The sequence below is a fragment of the Podarcis raffonei genome, chromosome 3 (assembly GCF_027172205.1).
Source record: "Podarcis raffonei isolate rPodRaf1 chromosome 3, rPodRaf1.pri, whole genome shotgun sequence".
NCBI lineage: Eukaryota > Metazoa > Chordata > Lepidosauria > Squamata > Lacertidae > Podarcis > Podarcis raffonei.
Window position 1 is genome coordinate 53,723,758 of NC_070604.1, and position 21,737 is coordinate 53,745,494.

Sequence of the window (21,737 nt, forward strand, 5' to 3'; positions counted from 1 at the left end):
AGTTTCTCTAAAATCCCAGCAATGATGTTATTTTTCATATTTGCTTAGGAAGAAGTTTCCAAAGCTTTGGAAACACTTTTGCAAAGTTTCTAGTTCTAGTTACGTCATCCTTACTTTTTTGAAGACAGAACAGCAAACAACGCTGATTAGTCAGATCTTATGGGGAATAGGAAATTTGGTTTTTCAGATTTGTGAGTTCCAGCTGTGAAGGGCTTTAAAGAATAATTGAGCTTGGAAGCAAATTGGTAACCAATGTAACTAGAGCAGAACAGGTTAAATATGGACATGACCTTTGATGGAAGACTTGCTACATTTGCATTACTTGAAGCTTTCAAGGACATCTCCTCTACTGGTAGTTGCAGAAGTATGGATTAGTGTAGCAAGTTCTGAGCTGCTTGGAATGGGGAAGAGTATCTGCCTTAAGCAGGCCTGAATGCAACAGCAACCTATTCACCTGCTCAGGCAACAGCACCCTATCACGGATAAAACTCCTCTCCAAGGCAGAAATGCTCCCACTAATATAATCTTTCTCTTGTATGGATTCAGTTTCAGGGCAGAGATTGCTTCTCTGAAGAAATATAGACCTGGGTGTCATCTTCTGATGACAGTCAACCCCAGAGCTTCTGAAGTTGCTTGGTAGCTTCACATTCTGTAGATGTTAAGCATTGGAGCTTAAGGCATCTTGGTTAGTCCCAGGTTGCTAACACTGTCCTCAGTAATAAAACTCTTTGTCATACTGGGATGCAGCCCTTCAAGCACCAGCCAAATTTTGTAATGGAGCTAAAAGAAATATTTTGGCCTACCATATCAAATGTTGTTCAGAAGTTGAACAAAATTTAGAGGGAAGTATTTCCCTTGGTCCTCCCTAGTAGATCATGTATCAAGCAGTTTCTGGCACATTGCAAAAGCTGAAGCCAAAACACATAACTCAGGAATGTCTGGAGTTGCTGTGTTATCTTGTGCTCAAATCATTTTGAGAAAGGGAGGTTGAAAACAGGCTCTAGATTGATTTGACTGCCCTTATCTTTAAAAAAATGTTTATTTAAGAGTAGACAAATCATTGCCTTCTTCAACCCCTGAGAAGTCAACCCTTTCTAAAGAAAGCATTATCAATTCTGGCAAAAAAAATAAATAAATCACGAAATTCTTGGGTAAGGATCCAACTTGTACATGCTGGCCTTCACAACCCCAGTTATCAAATCCACATCTTGGAGGAGAAGTCAAACTGACCTAAGCAATTGTTCTTAATGCTTCTGGTTTATAGCTCACATCAACAGTGGAATCAAGTTATATCAAACACAAGAGTAAAATTATGTATTGAAAACTTTCCTGGCAGTTAGAGGATGCATCTAGGCCTCTAGGGATTCCTGCCTGTTTAAGAAATCCCATAGCATCTGCTGGATAAGAGTAGAGGAGAAAGCTTTGTTTGACACAATCATTGCCACCTCATATACCTTCTGCTGGACACTCTAGTCTGTTGGATTCAACATGTGTAAAACAGGTCTTTCCTTTTGGGTTGCCATCTTAAGTATATTAAGTTATGATGTTCAAATACTCTGGTAAATTTAATTTTGTGCTAAATATTTTATTTCCTTTTATATCATTATTTTTATTCTATGTCTCATGCCCTTCAATCTGATGCCCCTCTGTTTTATAGCTGCTATCCCTCAATTCTTCATCCACTAATCATAAAATAAGTCCTCTAATTTTAAATTGTATGAGGCATTAATTGGAAAAATATGCTAATATAGTTATAGGCTTCTGAGTACACACACTCTAATATTTTCCCTCTGTTCCCAACAACTGCTGTTAGCTGCCAGCTGAAATTCAGGCCCCAAAGGACCCAAATCTATTTTTCTCTACACCCTCTGGTGGTCATGATTGGGAAGTATGTGGAGGAACATTTGCAGTAGATATTTAAGATGTTTCCACCATAAAGCAAAAAAATGCGTCTTTTTCTGATTAACATTGAGCATTTTCATGATTGTAAGCATTACTTCAGACAGTTTCCTGTACTACTTGTTGAAAGCACTAGAATGATCCCAGGGAAAGGTTGAACCATATCTTCTGCCTCACCCCATCTGCTGCATATCAGTTCTGCAAGTGAGGATGTAAGTGCCCCAGGGAGCTGGACTGCAGGAATTGCACTTCCAAACCTTGCACTCGAAACTATCATTTAGAACGCCCTATTAACACAAGCACACTCACTGTCCAGCATCTATATTAGTGGGGTTTTATACAGCTGCTTTATAATGCAAACACACAGCTTTAATATTGCATCATTCTTACCTGTCAGGATCCGAATGTAGCCTTCTGCTAACAGAAGGGATCTTTCCATCTACAGAAGAGAGAACCAGGGAAGAGACTACATTTGCCAGTTTCCCAAAGCCCTCTGGAGCCCGTTTGTCAGTGTAAGGGGCTGCATGGGGAACTGACAAATGTTGCCTCCAGTGGTGTGCGATCAGTAGACTAGGGGGATTGTACTAGTCCCCTAAATGTTCCCAGTATATTAGAATATTAAAGCCTGGAGCCTCCTTCCCAAAGTCCATGAAGCTTCTGCCTGACTTAGGGAGGGAGGCGTGGTGCTCACACGTATGACATCGCGCCCCGTCCCATTGCTCTCACAAGCTGCCATCTCTGGCCCTGACTGTTCCCCTATTAAAAATTTCACAGCACGCCACTGGTTGTCTCCCCACTGGTTGGAGCAAGGTTAGGACCCAAGCCTCTGAGTTTACTACCTTAATTTAATTAGAGACAAAACAGAATGATTAAACAGTGGGAGTGAAAGGGAATATTGGAAGAATATATCTCTGGCCTCAGAGTACATACACCAGATCTATAAAATAGTGTGCTTTTGTCACTGATGTGGTTGTTGAAATTATGTCAGTAAGTGGGAAGGAAATTCCTATTGTTAGGGAAGTGATGAAGATGTGCTGGATTGCAACTCCTGTCAGCCCTAGTCAGTGTGGCCAGTGGTCAGGGATGATGGGAATTAGCATAGGAAGCTGCTTTATATTGGGTCAGACCATCTAGCTCAGTATTGTCTACATTGACTAGCAACTTCTATCATACAGTCTTCTGTTTTTGAATAATACAAATTTTAATATAATTTAACATAATTGATCAAGACTGCTCATCTAATATGCCTATAATTCCAGCTGCTGGGGAATCACAAGTGGGGAGAGTGCTCTGGTCCTGCTTGAGGGTTTCCCACAGGGTTGGCCACTGTGAGAACAACACACTGGAGTAGATGGGCCATTGGCCTGCTCCAGCAGGTTCTTCTTAGGCTGTTAGTTTGCACAACAGTACCCAGAGTTCAACTTGAAGTTTTCCTGAGGTTTTTCAAACTGGTGGTTAAACGAAATGCTGGTTAGTAGTTTGTTTTACTTATAAGATTTCTTTCTGTGTTCCTTTAAAACACGGGTGTCAAGCACAAGGCCCGCGGGCCAAATCCGGCCCGCCAGACCTCATCATGTGGCCCGTGTAACCGCCGTTCTCGCTGCTGTTCTCGCCCGTCCAGTGCACCATTGCCTGGTTGTGCGCCGCGTCGCCTTTCAGCACGAAGGAGGTGGCGAGCAGAGAGGCCGCCTCCGGAGGTCCCCCGCCGGCGCGACCCCGCAGGCCGCCCGCCTCGTCCCGCGGGCTGCCGCGTCTCTGGCGGCCGCCCCAGTCCGGCGGGCGCACTGCCCAGGAGGCGCCCAGCGCGAGCAGCAGCAGCAGCAAGCGGAGCGGAGCTGCCCGGCCGGACGCTCCTCCGCGCGCCCCGGCAGCCGCTGCTGGCACCATGCTCGGTCTCCGCTGCGCCGCCGGCGGCTGGTAGGGATGCGAGTCTGGCAGGCAAGGCAGGCGCGGAGGCGGAGGACAGGAGGGAGCGAGCCGAGATGGAGGCGGGAGCGCGGCGTGGGAAACAACGTGCCAGCAGGGCTTCCACGCCCAGGCGAGGCGCAGCGCCACCCTCTGCCGGCAGGCCCCACCGAGCCCCGGAGCCCGGCCGGCCGCCTTCCCCGATGGCTACTGGCAGCAGGGCTGCAGCGGGCGCGCCGGAGCAAGTGGATGGGAGCCCGGCGCCTGGGCAAGTGAACGTCCCCCTCAGCCTCGGCTTGCCACGGAGGGCAAGGGGAGGCGGCTGCCTCAGGCAGCAGGATCCACAGGGGCAGCTCGGCCGGTTGTGGAAATGTACTTCCTCCACCAGCACCAGATTTGGGGCCGTGTGGGCGCCTCACCTGCCCCAAGCCAAGGGAGCACAAAATAATGATAACGATGCCTATTTATTCTATTGGGGGGGCACCAAATTTTGTCCTCACTCAGGGTGGGTGCCATATTACCAAAGTCCGCCCCTGTCCCCCCTCAATGGGATTTGAAATCCAGGGATTTGAAATCCAATAAATTCCTAGGAGTGCCCCTGTCCGTACTGAGTAAGCCCCTCAGCCCCTAAAAGCAGACGATACCAACTTTTCAACATTGTGATAGTGATGTTGTGATACGGTAGCGATATATTGCAGTGTTGAAAAGCAGAGGGAGGAACAAGCAGCATTGGCCCCCGTCAGAAACTGGGGTGCAACTGGCACATCTCCCCCCCCCCACCAGCGCCTGGCACAGGGAGGAGGCAGCAACAGGCGGAGAAGGAAGAGAAGGTGCAGACAAGCCCCAGCCACAAGACACAGTCCAGTAAAGGTGCCCTCAGACTGGGCCTGCACAATGTTATGATACATCACCACAGGGGCAGGCTTTAGTAATCTTTCATAACAGGGGTGTCAGTCTGAATAAAATATTGAGGGGGGGCAGGTAGGCCCCACCTCACATCATCATCATCATCATCATCATCATCATAATTTATTACTGGTCAAAGACCAGCTCGAACCTCACATAATTTATCACATGCCACACACACCCCATTTAAATGTCAAAGCCCATCAACTTCAGGGGTCTCAGCCTGCTCAAATATTTTAGGCCAATACAACCGGCCCTTTGAGGGTGACCAAACTGCTGATGCGGCCCCCGATGAATTTGAGTTTGACACCCCTGCTTTAAAACTAGTTATAATCGCACTATATGCTATTTTGTCATGTAATGAAATCTGCCATGTTAAGTTAACTGTTCTATTCTTAATCTTTTCTACAGCTTGGGTTGGTTCCCTGTCCATGGGAATGATCTTCTTCTGTTCTCCCATAGTCAGTGTATTTACCAACCTATTTGGCTGCCGGAAAGTAGCTGTTGTTGGAGCAGCAGTGGCACTTGTTGGGCTTTTGTCAAGCTCATTTGTAAGGTAAGAATACACATTCCACTGACTTTTCTGAATGCACATGGCCTTTGGCAGTGTATCTTAATTTAGACCATTTTGGCTGACCGATGATATATGATACCGCCTGGCGTCCTGATCATATATCCTGAAGATACCACCACTACATAGCTTTAATTTGCAGACCTTATCATACATTCTTTATAGGTAGTGAGCACATGGCATGGTGGCTTATGTGCTACAAAATATTTGAAAGGCAGCCTTTCGAGTATTAAACTGTCATTTATGATAATCAAGTATTAAGCTCAATATGTCCAGGAGGAAAGCAAGAAAGTAAAGTTCAAGTGTCTACTCAAGGTTCTGTCAAACAAAATTTAAATGTAAGAAATATATACTTAAGTATTCTGTGGCCTTATGATTTTCTAAACTGACTAAGTGAACCAGAAGTAATTAAGATAAAAGAGTGATATTTGGCATTTATATAGTACTTTGGAGGGTTAAAATCATTTCACATAGATTACTTCATTAATCTTTTATAAGAATGTCTAGGTTTTTTGCCTATGGTCCTGTAGTATGTTCAAAGCAGTAATGAGATTTTTAACTGGGTATGGAGCTGTGAACCAGCCCCTTTCTTTGCTGCTCATTCTTGCAAGACAAGATAATTCATACACTGGGCTGCACAGATAGTGCACCAAGGAAAGAGCTAGCATAATGGCTACCAATGACTACTAGTTACGATGGCTAAATGTTATCTCCGGTATTGGAGCTAGTATGTCCCTGGATACCAGCTGTTGGGGAAGCTGAAAGGGAGAGTGCTGTTGCACTCATGTCTGTCATATGGCATTCCCATAGGCATTGGGTTGGTCACTGGGAAACAGAATGCTGGACTAAATAGCTTTGGACTGATCCAGCAGGGTTGTTCTTATGCTCTTAATAAAATAAGAGGCATTCATGTTTTCCAATGATGGAACCCTGTAGCACCTCATTGTTGCCAGATAGTGTGTCTTTCCATTGATAAGCACCTTGTATATGGGAAAGATTTCTGATGGAGAAGACAAAATGGAGAAGAGGCTAGCGGTGGTGTTATGGTATCCCTGAAAAGAAACATTTCTTGCTTATTTGAGCAGATTTTTATAAAGGAGAACAGTCTTGCCTTCTATTACCTTATGCCACATGCTAGGCATAAGCAGTTTGGTGTCTTGCTCCCCCCCCCTTTTTCCTCCCCACTAGATTTGTGAAGAAACATCTTAGATGTGGCTGTCTGCTTTTCTTCTACCAAACACAACTCGCTGCTTTTTTATCTCTGTTTTAAAGAGTCATAAAGTCTGATAAATATTAACCAGTATTTAATGCTACTTCCTCACTTATTAATGATGATGGCCTTGAATGAGTCTGTTGTACTGGAACATGCTCTAAAAGCTTTCAGTAAAATTAATATGCAGAAATATACTTTTCCAACCAAATTTAATTATCTTTGAATATTTAGTAGAGATAATGTATTATTCTTTTAAATAACATTGATTTATCCTGCACAGAGAGTTCTTGTTTCTTAAAACCTTACTAATTATTGATATACCCATTTTTGTTAACTAAACATAAATATTGGTTTCTTATTTTTACTGATTCCTCTCCTATGTTTTGTAGCTATTATAGAACAATGGAAAAAAGCAGGTTTATGATGTTTATAATAGTACATTAATCTTGATAGAACACACACGGATGCAGAGAACTGTGCAACTGCTGTGTACACAAGGGAGCTTGAATTAGTTTTTGTTTTTAAAATAGCAATTCCCCTATACATGCCACATGACAAATTTCATTTGAAACTGAGGTTATGTTATTTTTAAAATGTTAATTTCCAACAGTGGAGGGACTATTTAAAGCAATCTGTGAAAGAACTTGAGAATTGAATGAGGGGGGTGTCATTGGAAGGGAAAAAAAATGTTTTTAAACAATCCAGTCTTCATGCCCAAGTTCTTGTGTGCACCTAAAGTTGTGCATCAGTCACATCTGTATTTTTTGGCATAAGTAATTTTTTCCACTTCCAGGAACTTAGTAAAGCAAATAGAGTTCAACAGCTGCAGATGAAGTTTTTAATAAATTTCTCTGATAATCTATTTGTTCTTCAAGGAGAAGATAAGATGTGGGTAGCTTGCTTTCAGAAACAAAGCAAACAGAATTGTGGTTTTAATACATATTGTTCAGAGAGAACTCTTCCAGTTTTCCATTACGTGTATGAATCTAGGGAGATAAGTCCATTAACAGTTTCTGTTTTAGATCAACCATAGCTTGTCTTGTTGTTCAAGCCTGTACAAACGTGTGCTTATTCTTAACTATGGTTTGCTGGATCACAGCCTACCCCACAAACCTGCAAATCAAATGAAGTCACATTTGAAGACCTCCCTCCTCACTCTGCCACCGTGAGATGACGTGGGCCTTAGTAGTGTCCCAGTTGCAGAACTCCAACTCAAAGGAGGTTAAACTGATACCTGTTGCCTTTTAGGCAGAAGTTAAAATGCTATTATTCTGCCAGATTCTTAGTATATATTAATCTTCCTAACTATCATTTTACTTCAACTCTTAATGCTATCTTGTTTTTATGTGCATTTAGTGTTTACTGTTTTAAACAAGTTTGGGATCCCTTCTTAGGGACAGAAGGTAGCATAAAGTGTTTTTATAAGGAAAAATAAAAGAAATATGCAGAACATAACCGTTAACTTCTTCTGTTTTATTGTAGCTCACTTGGACCTCTATACTTCACTTATGGAATCTTATTTGGCTGTGGTTGCTCATTTACCTATCAGCCATCCCTGGTCATTTTGGGGCATTATTTCAAGAAGCGCCTGGGACTGGTGAATGGCATTGTCACTGCTGGCAGCAGCTTGTTTACTGTAACACTGCCCTTTCTTTTAACTGTACTGATTGACTCAGTTGGCTTATACAACACTTTCCGGATCCTGTGCATTTTTGTGTTCGTTCTCTTCCTGGCTGGTTTTACTTACAAACCTCTCATTCCCAGTGCCAAAGAAAATGGGGAAAAGAGCAAGTCCACATTTCCTCCTGCAAAAAATATTTTTAATTTTTCCATTTTTAAAATTAAGAGTTATCTAATCTGGGCTATTGGGATCCCAGCTGCCTTATTTGGATACTTCATACCTTATGTGCACCTAGTAAGTAAACTTATTTCTCTCTCTCATATATATATATATATATATTATTCTAAAGGAATATAAGAAATAGATACATTTTAAGTCCAAATGAAGAAGATCCCAGGAACAAATATTTAAATCCTATATAACCTTGAACAGGAATATGTAAATATAAACTGCAGTTAATCTATGTATGATTAAAACAGAATTCTTCTGGTATAGAAGACCTGGTATAGAAGACTTAGTAGTTCTTTGTCTGGCTCTTAGCAGAATCTATTATAATTGAGTACATTCTGTCATGCCTTCTGCTGTTTTCAACCAAACAATTGTTTTATTCAAGGCTTTGTGAAACTTTTAGATAAATCATACAGCAATTTCCAGAGGGGTAGCTGTGTTAGTCTTTTGCAGTTTATATATTTAGCTCTAGGCTCTACAACTTGCAGAAGTTATGAGCCTTCTCTTTAGCAATTTTTTTTATTTAAAAGGCTATGCATCCTCTTCATTTTATACACATTTTATTAAATTTGGACATTTTTATATTGATTTAATAAGCCAAGTGATACACAGTTGCTTTGAATCTGTATGCAACCCCTTTGTACAAGTCATGATTAAGTATAGAAGTCTCTTATTAATCATAGTTTCCTGTTTCATCGGAATTGGGGAACAATGGTTATCAGCTTTGGAACAAGGTGCCTGTGAGAAAGTCCTATTAAATTCAGTGAAGTGTGCTCAGTTAGGTGGGTTTGGAATTGCAAACTAAATCTGGAGGATAGCTCCCAATATTTGGGCAGGAAGGGTGGATCTGCTTTTGTGTGTCCAGTCCTTAACACAAAGGCTATGAAACAAATAAGTCATTCATACACACACACTATTCCTGGGTCATTACTTAAAATATTAACTCTGATTTCATTTGAAAATCACTTTTTGTAAAACCCTAGCAAGAAATATAAATCATTTTTATGGAATTGGTTATATTTGAAGAGTTTACAATCCCCAAAAAGCACATTTAAAGTATTTTCTGTCCCTTCCTTTGTTTCTGGTAAGTGCTGGGAGAATGCATCCCTTTGTTCTTCGGTATTATGATTGCCAATATTGTGGTACTTAATCTATTGAAGAAGCATGTGAAGCCTATGGGGTAAGGTTTTTGTATGTAAAACGTAGGACAGATAGTGAGAGAATTTACGTTGTTCTTGCTTTTCTGCATTACAACAGAACTGGCAGCATGTAGATGCATCTACAACTCAATGTGTTACCTCAGTTCTACTGCATTCCCCCTTCTCTCTCTTACCCCATTTTCCTCCCCTCCTCCCATTTGTTCATCTATTCTGTCTCTTTTATTTCTTACTAATAACTGGCTGCTTGTTCTAGTAGCCTGCTCCCTTTCCCTGTTCCGCCCCTTGGGTGTTCTAACATGGAGAAATGAAGGTGTGTTGGGCCAAGTTGTTTGCTACAAATTGAAAAAAAATAAAATCTTAGGAAGCAGTGACAAAACCAACAATGGGGAGCATGAGACCCAAACTCTATTCTCATTGAAGTGTGTTTTTCAGACTCCATCCCATTGGCAGAAGGAAGCGTGCATGTACAGGTGTTCAGTACACTTAGAAAAACCCCCAAGCAGAAGTCTACTTCAGATTCTACTGACTGCAGTGTGATGTGATATTTTGAACATTTGCTTACACTGATGCTCAAATAACTTACAATGTCTTTGTTTCCTCCTCTGCAAATTTATGTCTTTGGTGTTGACTTGATATATAATACAATGCAATGTCTTGTAAACTGGATAAATCATTTGAGCTGGCAGCTGTGGCTTCTTTAGAGAATATCCTTGCTCATTTTTGAAGTATTGAAATTGTTTGTGGTAGGGATCTCTGTTCCTGAGTAAGTGCAACTTCAATTTTGTGAATTTCATAGGTTTGCATCTAGCATTTGATAGAAAAGGGTGCTAGATAAAGGGTGCTACCTTCTGTATATCTCAGATATTTCCTGCATGGCCTTTTTTTTTTGTAAATGGGTGTGCTTTGGGTATTGATCAAGACTTTTTATATATCCATGTATCTTTTCTAAAATTGAATTTGTACTAGGAAATAGAAATGAGGTCAGCCTGCTCATGAGGTGCATTGAAGGCCTAACTCAGGCAAGAAATAGTAGTTCTGAATAGATTGCCTTGTGCCCTAACTACTGATGATTGGTGGTATCAGGGGAAACAGCTCCAGGATGCTGCAAGGCAAGTGCAATGTGTACAAACACCCTGTGACTGTGCCATGACATCTCCATATTGGTGATGCTCAAGAGCAGGCACAGGCAAACTCCGGCCCTCCAGATGTTTGGGACTACAATTCCCATCATCCCTGACCACTGGTCTTGTTAGCTAGGGATGATGGGAGTTGTAGTCCCAAACATCTGGAGGGCCGGAGTTTGCCTATGCCTGCTCAAGAGCAATGACTAGGAAGCCTGCTCACAATGGACATCTGCTATCAATTTGGAGCTGAAAGACAACCTGATAATAGACAGAGGTAGCTAGCTTGTTCAGCTAGGGCTGGGAATAAGGCTACTCCATTGAAAAACACCAGTAGCATTATGTATAATGATGAAAACTCATACCTGAAACATTGCTAACGCTGCTTGTCTAACCCCATCTTAACCTTCAGTGTCTGGATTCTCAACAAGTTCTCATTAATGAACTATTGACCCCCCCCCCAAACCCTTCAGACTAAATTCCTGGAGTTCAACTTTAGATTGCTTGGAAAAGATTATAAAACAATTTACTTGCCTTTGGATTTGCTTCTGCTGTGTCTGCCCCTGCCCAGTGCCTAAGTTTAAAATTGGAGGACTGTAGCAACTTTGGTATGTGCTTTAGAGGGCTGCTGGAGAACAGAACCAGAGAAAAGAAGAGAACCCCTGCCCCCGTAAACACACATACCTCCCAATTGCCAGAGAGGCCCTTTGGATCCAGCCTTAAATAATACTTGGCAATATCTTTTTTAAAAAAGGAAGAATGACTTTGTGGATATTTTACCCAAAATGTAGAGCACTGTGTGTCAAACTTACTGTGATCTTCAAAACAAGTGTCTAGGGCACATCCCAGTCTTGGCAAGCATAGGTTCCAAATTCTGAATGAATTTATGAATTAACTCCTAATTTACTTTTACTGAGTTAAGCATTTACTGAGCTTTTTGCATAATTGTCTCGATAACAACTAGCTGCTTTAAAACAGTATTTTCTATGCCTGTATAAAAATAAGTTCTGGGTGACTGTAATTCAAATTGAGAATTACTATTTGTATTATCTTTTTAGTTATTCTCAAGTATGACTGTTAAATATAATATTTATTCCCACTATCCTCCTCTTGTGTACTTTCCCCTCTTTCTCTCTTTCTGTTTCTTCTTCATCCATTCCATCTTCTACACATTTTTTCCTCTCCAAAGTTAATATGGTACCTGTGTATTACAGTGCCATCTTGATTTTTAGCTGGACATTTTCTAAGGCACCAGATCTTCAGTGGCTCCTGTGTGCTGTACTTGCTTTTCTAATCTTTACATTTATCTTCCTTCAGATCTCAACTTCTGCTGCAATTTGACTGCCCAGGTTAGTGAATTTCCCCCCCTTTATACTGCATTTCTTACTATGCATTTCTTATCTCTTCTTTGCTCTTGTCAATATTGACCTGGCAGTCTAGCCACTTTACTTTCATCTGAAAGTGATACATTATAGATGTTCATTTTTAAAATGTCAGGAACCTATTTTTCCCTCCACAGAACAGTACTGTCCTTAACAGTGCGCTGCCGTGTTTGCACCAGCCCAAACTGGTGGCTGTTCATCATGACTACTTATCGGTGCTATTTTTGTTGGCATATAAAAATATTCTTCTCTTGAAACTTCTGTAAAATATTGGAAGAGGGAAAGGGCAGAAGAGCCAAAGGAGTGTGAGGCATGAATGTTAAATGCAACGAGGCAGTAGCATATAAAATGTTGGCTGACATCAAATATTACTTCTCATGATAGATCATTTTACTTCCTTGTTCCAGAGATTTAGAGCAATAATAATAATAATAATAATATTTATTTCCATCAGCCACTAGCCATAGCAATAAAATAAAATAAAATAAAATAAAATATGTAATGAAGATACATTCTGGAAGTTTACATCAATATAATAATAGATCTTATTGAAATTGCCCCTGCTAAATTTTTTTGCAGTTTTTGCTGTAACCTGATTATCTTGATGTGCTAGAAGAAAGGACACAGTAGCAATGGTTGAGGGACCTGGTATAAATAGTAGTAGAGGGGTAATAACCTCATTCCTCAAATCTTTATAAAGAATGCAAGTTAGAAACACATGAGCTACTGATTCAATACTGCCATCTCTACATGGACATACCGTAACTGTTTTTCCAGCGGAATTTTTTGAAATTGACCCTCAAGTACAGCTGAAGGGAGTATATTTAATCTTGTGTAAGTGAAAGCTCATCTGTATTTTGGAATTCTTACATTTTGCAAATAGGGTGCCAACGTGTCAAAATGACTAGGTGGGAAATAATCATACCATGGACAAAATTTCTTTATCATGGCCAAATCATTCTGTCACTCAATATCATATAGGCACCGTCTAATTAAATTATTTGCTTTACTGAAACTCAGTGTTAATAACTGTTGTGGTGATAAACCAGAAAAGTTAAGCTTTTGGTTGACAATTTTAGTCCAAGCGCTCTCATGTCAATCTTGCAATACTAAGGGTAGTAGACTGGTGGGGTTTAAATTCAGCTGAAGCCAATAACTGAATGTCCTACACCAAATTTGTAATTCAACAGAGGGGAAATTAGCCTCCAAGCACAATGAAGCATTTGGAACACAGGATGAAACAGAAAAAAAAATGCCTTAGGAACTTAGATTGAACAGCTTCTGTAAATACAAGGTGAGCGCCTGTCCAAAGCTGAGCTCCATATAAATAACTGTGCTAGAAGTTTAGCTTGAAACACTTTTAATTGCTGGTGGTATGTGATTGCCACCTTTTGTATGCACTTTGAGACACTTTTTTCTTTGCATATTTCTGATGTGCTCCCCATGACTCTGTTGACTGAAAAATAAGGCTGAGGTATTTAAAGACTTTAACTTGTTTGATCAACTGATTATCCATATACTCTAAACTTGTGGCTTAGAGCAAGTTACAGCAAGTTAACCCAAACAGGTTAGGGATTTAATTTTTAAAGCAATCCTATGCATGTATGCTCAGAAGTATGCCCCACTGAGTTCAGTAGGACTTACTGCAAGTTAACTGTATATGATCACAGCCTGAATCCCCCATGGCCATACCCAGTTCATCATCCATTGTATTACTTTCCACATGAATCTATGCTATAATCAAATTACTCATTCTCTTGAGGCTGTAATGTGAATCCACATGTAGCATGTACGTAAGCTTAATGACAGTGCAGTGAGCTTCACAAATGCAATGAAGTTTCTGAGCCTTTTCCACCCAAATGGAAGCTGAAACTATGCTACCGTATTGGCCCGAATATAAGCCACACCTGCATATAACCTGCACCTTTACAATTGGAGGGGGGGAAAGAAAAAGAAAAAATACTTGAATATAAACCGCTCTATTCCTCACTGCTCCTGGCTGCATACTAGGCCGGGGACGGGGGAGCCGCACTTCATTGCCGGTGGCCTCACAGAGTGATATAATAGCTTTGATGTCACTCTGTACAAAACATTAAAATAGTGCTGCTTTTACAATGTTTATTTATGAGCCTCTTTTGTTATCTAATGCCATAATTAGTGCAAAGGACCAATAAGTGATATTAACCTTAGGGTTATTGAAAAGGCTGAGTACACACACTTCCAAAGTCGTCATTCATTTATATTTAATCATTTCTGTATTGCCTTTCAAGAGTAAAATTCTTCCCAAGGCAGTTCACATAAGCTGCAACAATAAAATAGAGTAAATAACATTTAAAAGTATTTCAAGAAATTAAACCTATATTATTAAAATAAGAAATCTAGCATGGTGCAAGGCACTTAGATTCCCAGTCATTGTTAGTTTTTGTTAGACTAGATAAATAGATCTTGAAAATATCCAGGGATGGGGCCAAATATCTAATGGGATAGTATTCCACAATTCTGCATCCACTGCTAGAAAATCTCTGGCCCGTGTGCTTGGCAAACTAATTTACTTTGCTTGTGGGGATCTCAACAGAACATCCTCTTAAGGTACAGGCAAACTTGTATGGATATAGTCAATCCTTTTAAGTTACCTGATCCCAAACTGTTCAGGGCTTTAAAGGTCATGACCAGCACTTTAAACTGGGCCTGGAAACACACTGGCAATCAGTGCAACTGATACAATATTTGTATAATGGGTAGCATTCAATGCACTTGTTCCATTAACACAAGGATTTTTATTTGTACCACAGAACTTTCCCTCCCTCTCCACCTGGAGAGTTGGGATAACCCCTTAAACAGATTTAGGGGTTTTGCAGGTAAGCAGGGAGTTCCATTGCATATGCATGAATCCTGCTGACAGAACGAGTTACTAGTGATACATTGAATGCAAACTCAATATGCTGCTTACCTGGTTCTAGCCTGGAGTTGTGGCCACATTTTTTACCAGTTGACGTTTCCAAACAGTCTTTAAAGGCAGCCCAACATATTGTATTATAGAATGTATTATAGTGTTTTATATAATACACAGAGTATATTATAGTGGCCAATTTGGGATGTCAGTAGCGCATGGATAACTGTGGCAATGCCCATTCTCTTTAGTTTGTCACAACCGTCAGATCAGCCTAAGCTGATGAAAGGTACTTCTGGCCACAGCAGCCACCTGAGCTTCCCCAAGTGGTTGATATTTTAGGAGGCGTGCAACACTGTCCAAGACCAGTTGTAATCCTCTATCCAGAATAGTCTCTTTCCTTACACACAACACTTCAATTTTAGATGGATTAAGATCCACCTTGTTCACCTTTACTCTGTCCAATCTAGCTACCAGTCATCGGTCTAGTACTTCAGAAACCTGCCTACAGGCTGGCTCAATACATTTTGCTGCCTAAGGCGAAGGAAAAGATGGTGCCCTCCCCAAGGCACATGCAGAGGCAAAGGCGGATTTAGGGGTGTGCAACCAGTTTGGTTGCACTAGGTGTGGAGTCTGTGGGGGTGTGCGCACCAAATTTTGGTGTCACACAGAACATTAATGAAATTTGAGACCCCAAGGTTCGCCACTGGCAGAAGCCAATTTGACTGGTAGTTGAATCTTACTCCAATACTGGTAAGAGGACAGTATCTTCCACCACAGATGAGGGCAGCAGGCTAGCACAGGGGGTACAGGGCAGGCAACATGGTACGCACAGCTCTGTCCCCTCCCACACCTCAGCATCTTCCCCCCTGAGGCAGCTGTATCACTAAGCCTCACCATAGGGTTGGCCTTGCCTGCCTGGGATTAGCAGCTGGAAAAGAGAAATAGAGCTGTGTGTCATCTACATATTTATGATTCTTCAGTCTAAAGCTCTAGATTATTTCTCCCTGCATTTTCATGTAGAAGTTAAACAGCATATGTGACATTGTGGAATCTTGAGACACCGGAAAGGCTAAGGGGTGGAACAGAAGTCTCTCAGCATGTTTAATTAAATGTAGTATTTATAACCACAGCAGTTTTATTTGTGGCTATTAGTACACAATTTTATTACACTCTTGAACTCCCCAGAAATATAAGCTATGAGTAGGGGAATGAAGATTATATTTTCCTTAAGTTAATGTACTTTGAAAGTCTTGAGTTCAGCATTCAAAAGTAGCTAATTTTGAATGGAACAGAAATGGGCAAGTTGACTTGTACTTGGTGTTTGATATTACAGTATATATATAAAATCCACCTTATTTTCTCATTAAACAGCATTATAAAGAACATTAGAAACTGCCTTATACTGAGTCAGTTCATCTGTCTTGGTATTGTTTACTCCAGGTATAGGGAATTTGTAGCCTTTCAGATGTTGGATTATAAATCCTATCCATTGGCCATGCTGGCAGGACCTGATGGGAACTGGGAATTGGGAGTCCAAGAAAATCTGGAGGGCCAGAGGTTTCTTATTTCTGGTCTATACTTCCTGGCATTAGCTCATCAATTTCAGACAGAAATTTTCCCAATCCAACCTGGGACATTTCATGCAAAGCATATAGTCAGGGCTGGATTGAGACCTTTAGAGGCCCTAAGCACTTAAAAGATTTTGGTGCCCTTATATATATATAAATATAAACAATAATAATAAAATTAATTTTTTCAATGAAACGAAATCTACAGAAAATTGAAAAATAATGTTTATTTTTATATATTTGTATAAATAACGCTTTGTTGTTGTTCAGCCGTGCCATATGGTCCATGGTAAATTCGGCAAAGCTCTGGTGCCCTCTAGTTCCTACTGTTGATAAGGGAGCAGTATTAATTTTGTTAGTTTTCACTCTCTAAATGACTGAGTATATACTTCTAGAAGAGTAAAAAGTGGAGTTATAAATGCTGCAAATTATCACCAGTGGTGACTGGAAGTGAGAGACTGGCACACGCCAGCTAATAGTATAAAGTTAGTGGCATTTAAGATGTATAGAGTACTGTTACCTTTATAAATGATTCATTTGCATGATAACAGTTAAAACAAATAGTGTCTTTAGTGCTTTTCTGTGTGTACATTTCTTGCAGATGTTAACAGTAGTGATAAATCACTGACTTTAGAAGTACTGTCAAAAACCATTGTACATACAAAACCACAATGATCCAAGTTTGGGTAGTTAATAGGATATAACCAAGCTTCTCCCAGACTCCTGTGTGTAGTCTTAAGTGGGTCTTAGCAATAATAATAATAATAATAATAATAATTAATAATGTGATGTTATTTTCTTCTGTTGGTTGTACGGTGACTCTGGTACAAGATTTATGATATGGGTGAAGTTAAGTCTTTTTGAAGTGCCACTTGCTTCCTTTTGGAATTTAAAAGCATATTCCAGGATCAGTTAGCCTTACTAGTGCCCTTTCTTTGGTCTAGAGTGAGTGTACTAGGTAACAAACTGTCCTTTTTCCTTCAGAGTTCCTCCAGATGTTGTTGAACTACAACTCCCATAATCTCTGGCAACTGACCATGCTTGTTGGGGCTGATGGAAATTGTAGTTCAACAACATCTGGAGGGTCAAAGGTTCCTCACATCTGATTTACTTAATCCCTCTTCCAAAGACTTTAGAGTGATATATATATATATATATAGCTCTTCCCCTTATTATTCCTTTCAACAATTCTGTGAGAGGCAATGAACTTTTGGCTTGATGGGCAAACAGAGATCTAGACACAGTATCGTAACCTAAGCCACAAATTCTTAAACTGTTTTAGTTTAGCATTCCTGACCACACTTTCTTGGAATAAACTCCTACTAAAAATAAATTGGGTGCACTTCCAAGTAGAGAAATTTATTATCATTATGCAAAAGGGTGAAGTAAACAGCACATCTGAAGATAACTGAGGCTTCTCAGCACTGGCTATGCTTACGGTAAATTGCAGCTATGTGTTCTGTACCTTGCACCAGATAATTTCTTTTATAAATAGCAGTGGTGAAGGAAGACACTAATTCTCTAGAACTTTAATTCTCTAATAAAGGCAGTTTGCCTTGTGGGGGGAAAAAAGGGGAAAGAACATGCTTTCATTTAATGGGTTAAGTACCAAAAAGTGTATAGCCATAAATAAAAAGGTATAAACAAATAGTTTTCACACTTCTGTTCATTAGGAGTTCTGCTTTATAATGCCATTATAAAATAAAGTGTGTCCCATACTTCACAAACTTAGTAGAATTAGAAGATTTAGGCTTTTACATTCAGTTCTTTTTTTGTTTTGTTTACAACTGTCTAAGGAAATTACATTTTTTACTTTAAAACCTAGTTTATATCAGTGCAATGTTTCTTGACCAACCTACAAATTGGTTTTGTGGGTGGGGTAATGAGAGTGTGGTATTATTCTGTTGGCTTTAAATATGCTGTGACTCATCTGAACTCTTCATTAGCTAATGGCCATACATTCTGTATTATTCTTCCATCTTTAATATTTTTTCCTTCAACAACATATCTTTATTTCTTCAACCATTTCTCATTGTGTGAAATAATAGTATCTAGTCACTCCCTCCCCCTTATTTTTTTCTTGATAACACTTAGGATATCTTAGATCTTTATTTTCTACATTTTCTTCTTTGTACACATTTATAGTTCTTCTAGTTCTTTGTCTTTGGGTGGGATCTGATTAATTCATACTCAGAGTAGACCCTTTGGCACGAACTTACCCCACAATGAATTTTTATTGATTTTCCAGTAATTACCATAACACAGCATAACAACAACTTTAAATTATCCAGTATTACAGTCTATGAGTCTTCATATGCCATCACATTGCCAACTATCAGCTCTGATAGTACTTATTGCCTGTAAAATGGCAGACCTCATATTTTGCCAGTTTACAGATAATGATCCACAGTTACATGTGGCTTGATGGACGGCAGTCTAGAAATATAACAGCAGACCACAACTTCCTCTGTTTCCAGATGTCTGTATTTTTGTCATGTTAATCTCTTTCAGAAGTAACCAATTGACCTTTCAGGCAACTTTAAAAATATGACTGACAGCATCATGAAGAAAAATCCGTTTTATGATTAGGAAAGGTAGATTTTCTTGTTGAATTCATGCCATCTTTTTGTTTCTGAACAGTTGCACCATGTGAAGGAACGTATTGGTGAACATGTTCCAGATGAGACACTTCTGCTTTGCCTTGGCATTACTTCAGGAGTTGGTCGATTGATCTTTGGCAGAATTGCAGACTATATTCCGGGTGCAAGAAAGGTTTATCTACAGGTACACCAAATACATAACAGCCCTGATAAGATTAGAAATTGTAATTGTTTTTAGATTGCAGCTGATACAATGTACAATGAAATATTTATATTGTACTTTGTAATTTTGTTTTGTGATTTATTTTTATCTTATGTTTTTATATACAGTACTCCACCAGTTAGATATTTTATATTAAATGGTTTATAAATATATATATTGGGATAAATATTATATTACAAGAAGATCAAGGCCACTATTGTGGCCCATTGATAGTAAGGTAAAGGGCCCCTGGATGGTTAAGTCCAGTCATCTGTCTTCATCACCACTGCCCTGTGTTAGAGAACAATAATATGTTCATCATCAGCCATATATGTTAATTCCTGAAAACTGAAAGCAAACTTGACAGTGTGTGTTATCACACATGTATTTATTTGTAATACAACACATAGTGTTCATCTAAATTCTAAGTCAGTTCACAATTACACAATTACATTAAAGCACAGGAAAACAATAAAATACAATAATCAGAATAAAAGCAGACCATAAAACCTAGAGCAAAACTAAAATATGGTGCTGGGTGAAAACACACACACACAAATATACAGTGGTACCTCGGGTTACAGACGCTTCAGATTACAGACTCCGCTAACCCAGAAATAGTACCTAGGGTTAAGAACTTTGCTTCAGGATGAGAACAGAAATTGCGCGGTGGCGGCGCTGCGGCAGCAGGAGGCCCCATTAGCTAAAGTGGTACCTCAGGTTAAGAACAGTTTCAGGTTAAGAACAGACCTCCAGAACGAATTAAGTTCTTAACCCGATGTACCACTGTATATGCTTGCCTAGTAAAGGTAAAGGACCGTTAAGTCCAGTCACGGACTACTCTGGGGTTGCGGCGCTCATCTTGCTTTACTGACTGAGGGAGCCGACGTTTGTCCGCAGTTTTTCCGGGTCATGTGGCCAGCATGACTAAGCCGCTTCTGGCGAACCAGAGGAGCACACAGAAACGCCATTTACTTTCCCACCGGAGTGGTACCTATTTATCTACTTGCACTTTGACGTGCTTTTGAACTGCTAGGTTGGCAATAGCTGGGACCAAACAACAGGAACTCACCCCGTTGTGGGGATTCAAATTGCCGACCTTCTGATCGGCAAGCCCTAGGCTCTGTGGTTTAGACCACAGCGCCACCCGCGTCCCTTAGTACTTAATTCTCAGGGTGCTTTTTTATAACCTATGTGACAGGAAGCAACCAAAGGAGAAGCAGAAGTTTCTGCCAAGCACAGCAGTGATAAGAAATCATGGTGTTGATACCCAGTAGGCCTCTTCTCCAAACCACTGGAATCGCTGAGGGGAATAATGCTGAGAAATTTAAGTGGCTGTAGCCTATTGAAGTAGCCTTCCCCACAACTGCTATCATCTGACCATTGGCCATTTTGTTGAAACTAATGGAAGTTAACTGATGACGATTAGCAAAATTTGGTTCATTAAGTTGAGAAGAGTGCCCTACAGTTCCCTATAGATACCAAAGTTATTGTGGTCTGGCAGCAGTTATCCTAGGGGTTGTATACGCACAGCTTGGTCATAAACTCAGCATCACTTAGTCCTGCTGTAGTGATGACAAGAGAAGGATCACAGATTTTTAGTGATTGCATAGAATATCCTTATTTTATTTAAAGAAAACTTTTTACTATACAGTGGTACCTCTGGTTATGTACTTAATTCATTCTGGAGGTCCGTTCTTAACCTGAAACTGTTCTTAACCTGAAGCACCACTTTAGCTAATGGGGCCTCCTGCTGCCGCATGGCCGCGCGATTTCTGTTCTCATCCTGAAGCAAAGTTCTTAACCCAAGGTACTATTTCTGGGTTAGTGGAGTCTGTAACCTGAAGCGTATGTAACCTGAAGCGTATGTAACTCGAGGTACCACTGTACCTGAAAATTGATTTCCTTGGACTGGTTCAGATATTCACCAGTCTGAGGATCCAGTCTGACATTACTCTGATTATGTATGAAAGGGTGATTGGTATGTTCAATAAATAACTATGCCACATTCAATGACTTTCAATATATACATGTTACATCTCTAGTTTCAGTGATACCCCTGAAGCGAAGCTTAGTAAAAACTTGAGAATCCTGGCACTAGAATGTCAAGTGGAAGAATACTGTGATACAGTGGTACCTCGCAAGACGAATGCCTCGGAAGACGAAAAACTCGCAAGACGAAAGAGTTTTTCGTTTTTTGAGTTGCTTCGCAAGACGATTTTCCCTATGGGCTTGCTTCGCAAGACGAAAACGTCTTGCGAGTTTGTTTCCTTTTTTCTTAAAGCCGCTTGAAGAGGTGCAGTTGCGACGGACCGTGCTTCGCAAGACGAAAAACCGCGCAAGACGAAAAGACTTGCGGAACAAATTAATTTCGTCTTGCGAGGCACCACTGTATTCCCCAGAATATGCATTATTATTATTAGTAATAGTAATAGTAATTTATTTGTACTCTGCCTTCTTCCCTGATG

The 21,737-nt window shown here is 40.2% G+C and overlaps 1 protein-coding gene across 1 annotated transcript in view; it reads left to right on the forward strand.

Moving 5' to 3' along the window:
* Positions 1-21,737, forward strand: part of SLC16A10 (solute carrier family 16 member 10) — a 43,582-nt gene that overhangs the window by 15,513 nt on the left and 6,332 nt on the right. Inside the window, exons 2-4 of the mRNA XM_053381674.1 lie at positions 5,122-5,266; positions 7,977-8,409; positions 19,108-19,251. Coding sequence (XP_053237649.1) covers positions 5,122-5,266; positions 7,977-8,409; positions 19,108-19,251 — 722 coding nt within the window. The remainder of the gene's footprint in view (positions 1-5,121; positions 5,267-7,976; positions 8,410-19,107; positions 19,252-21,737) is intronic.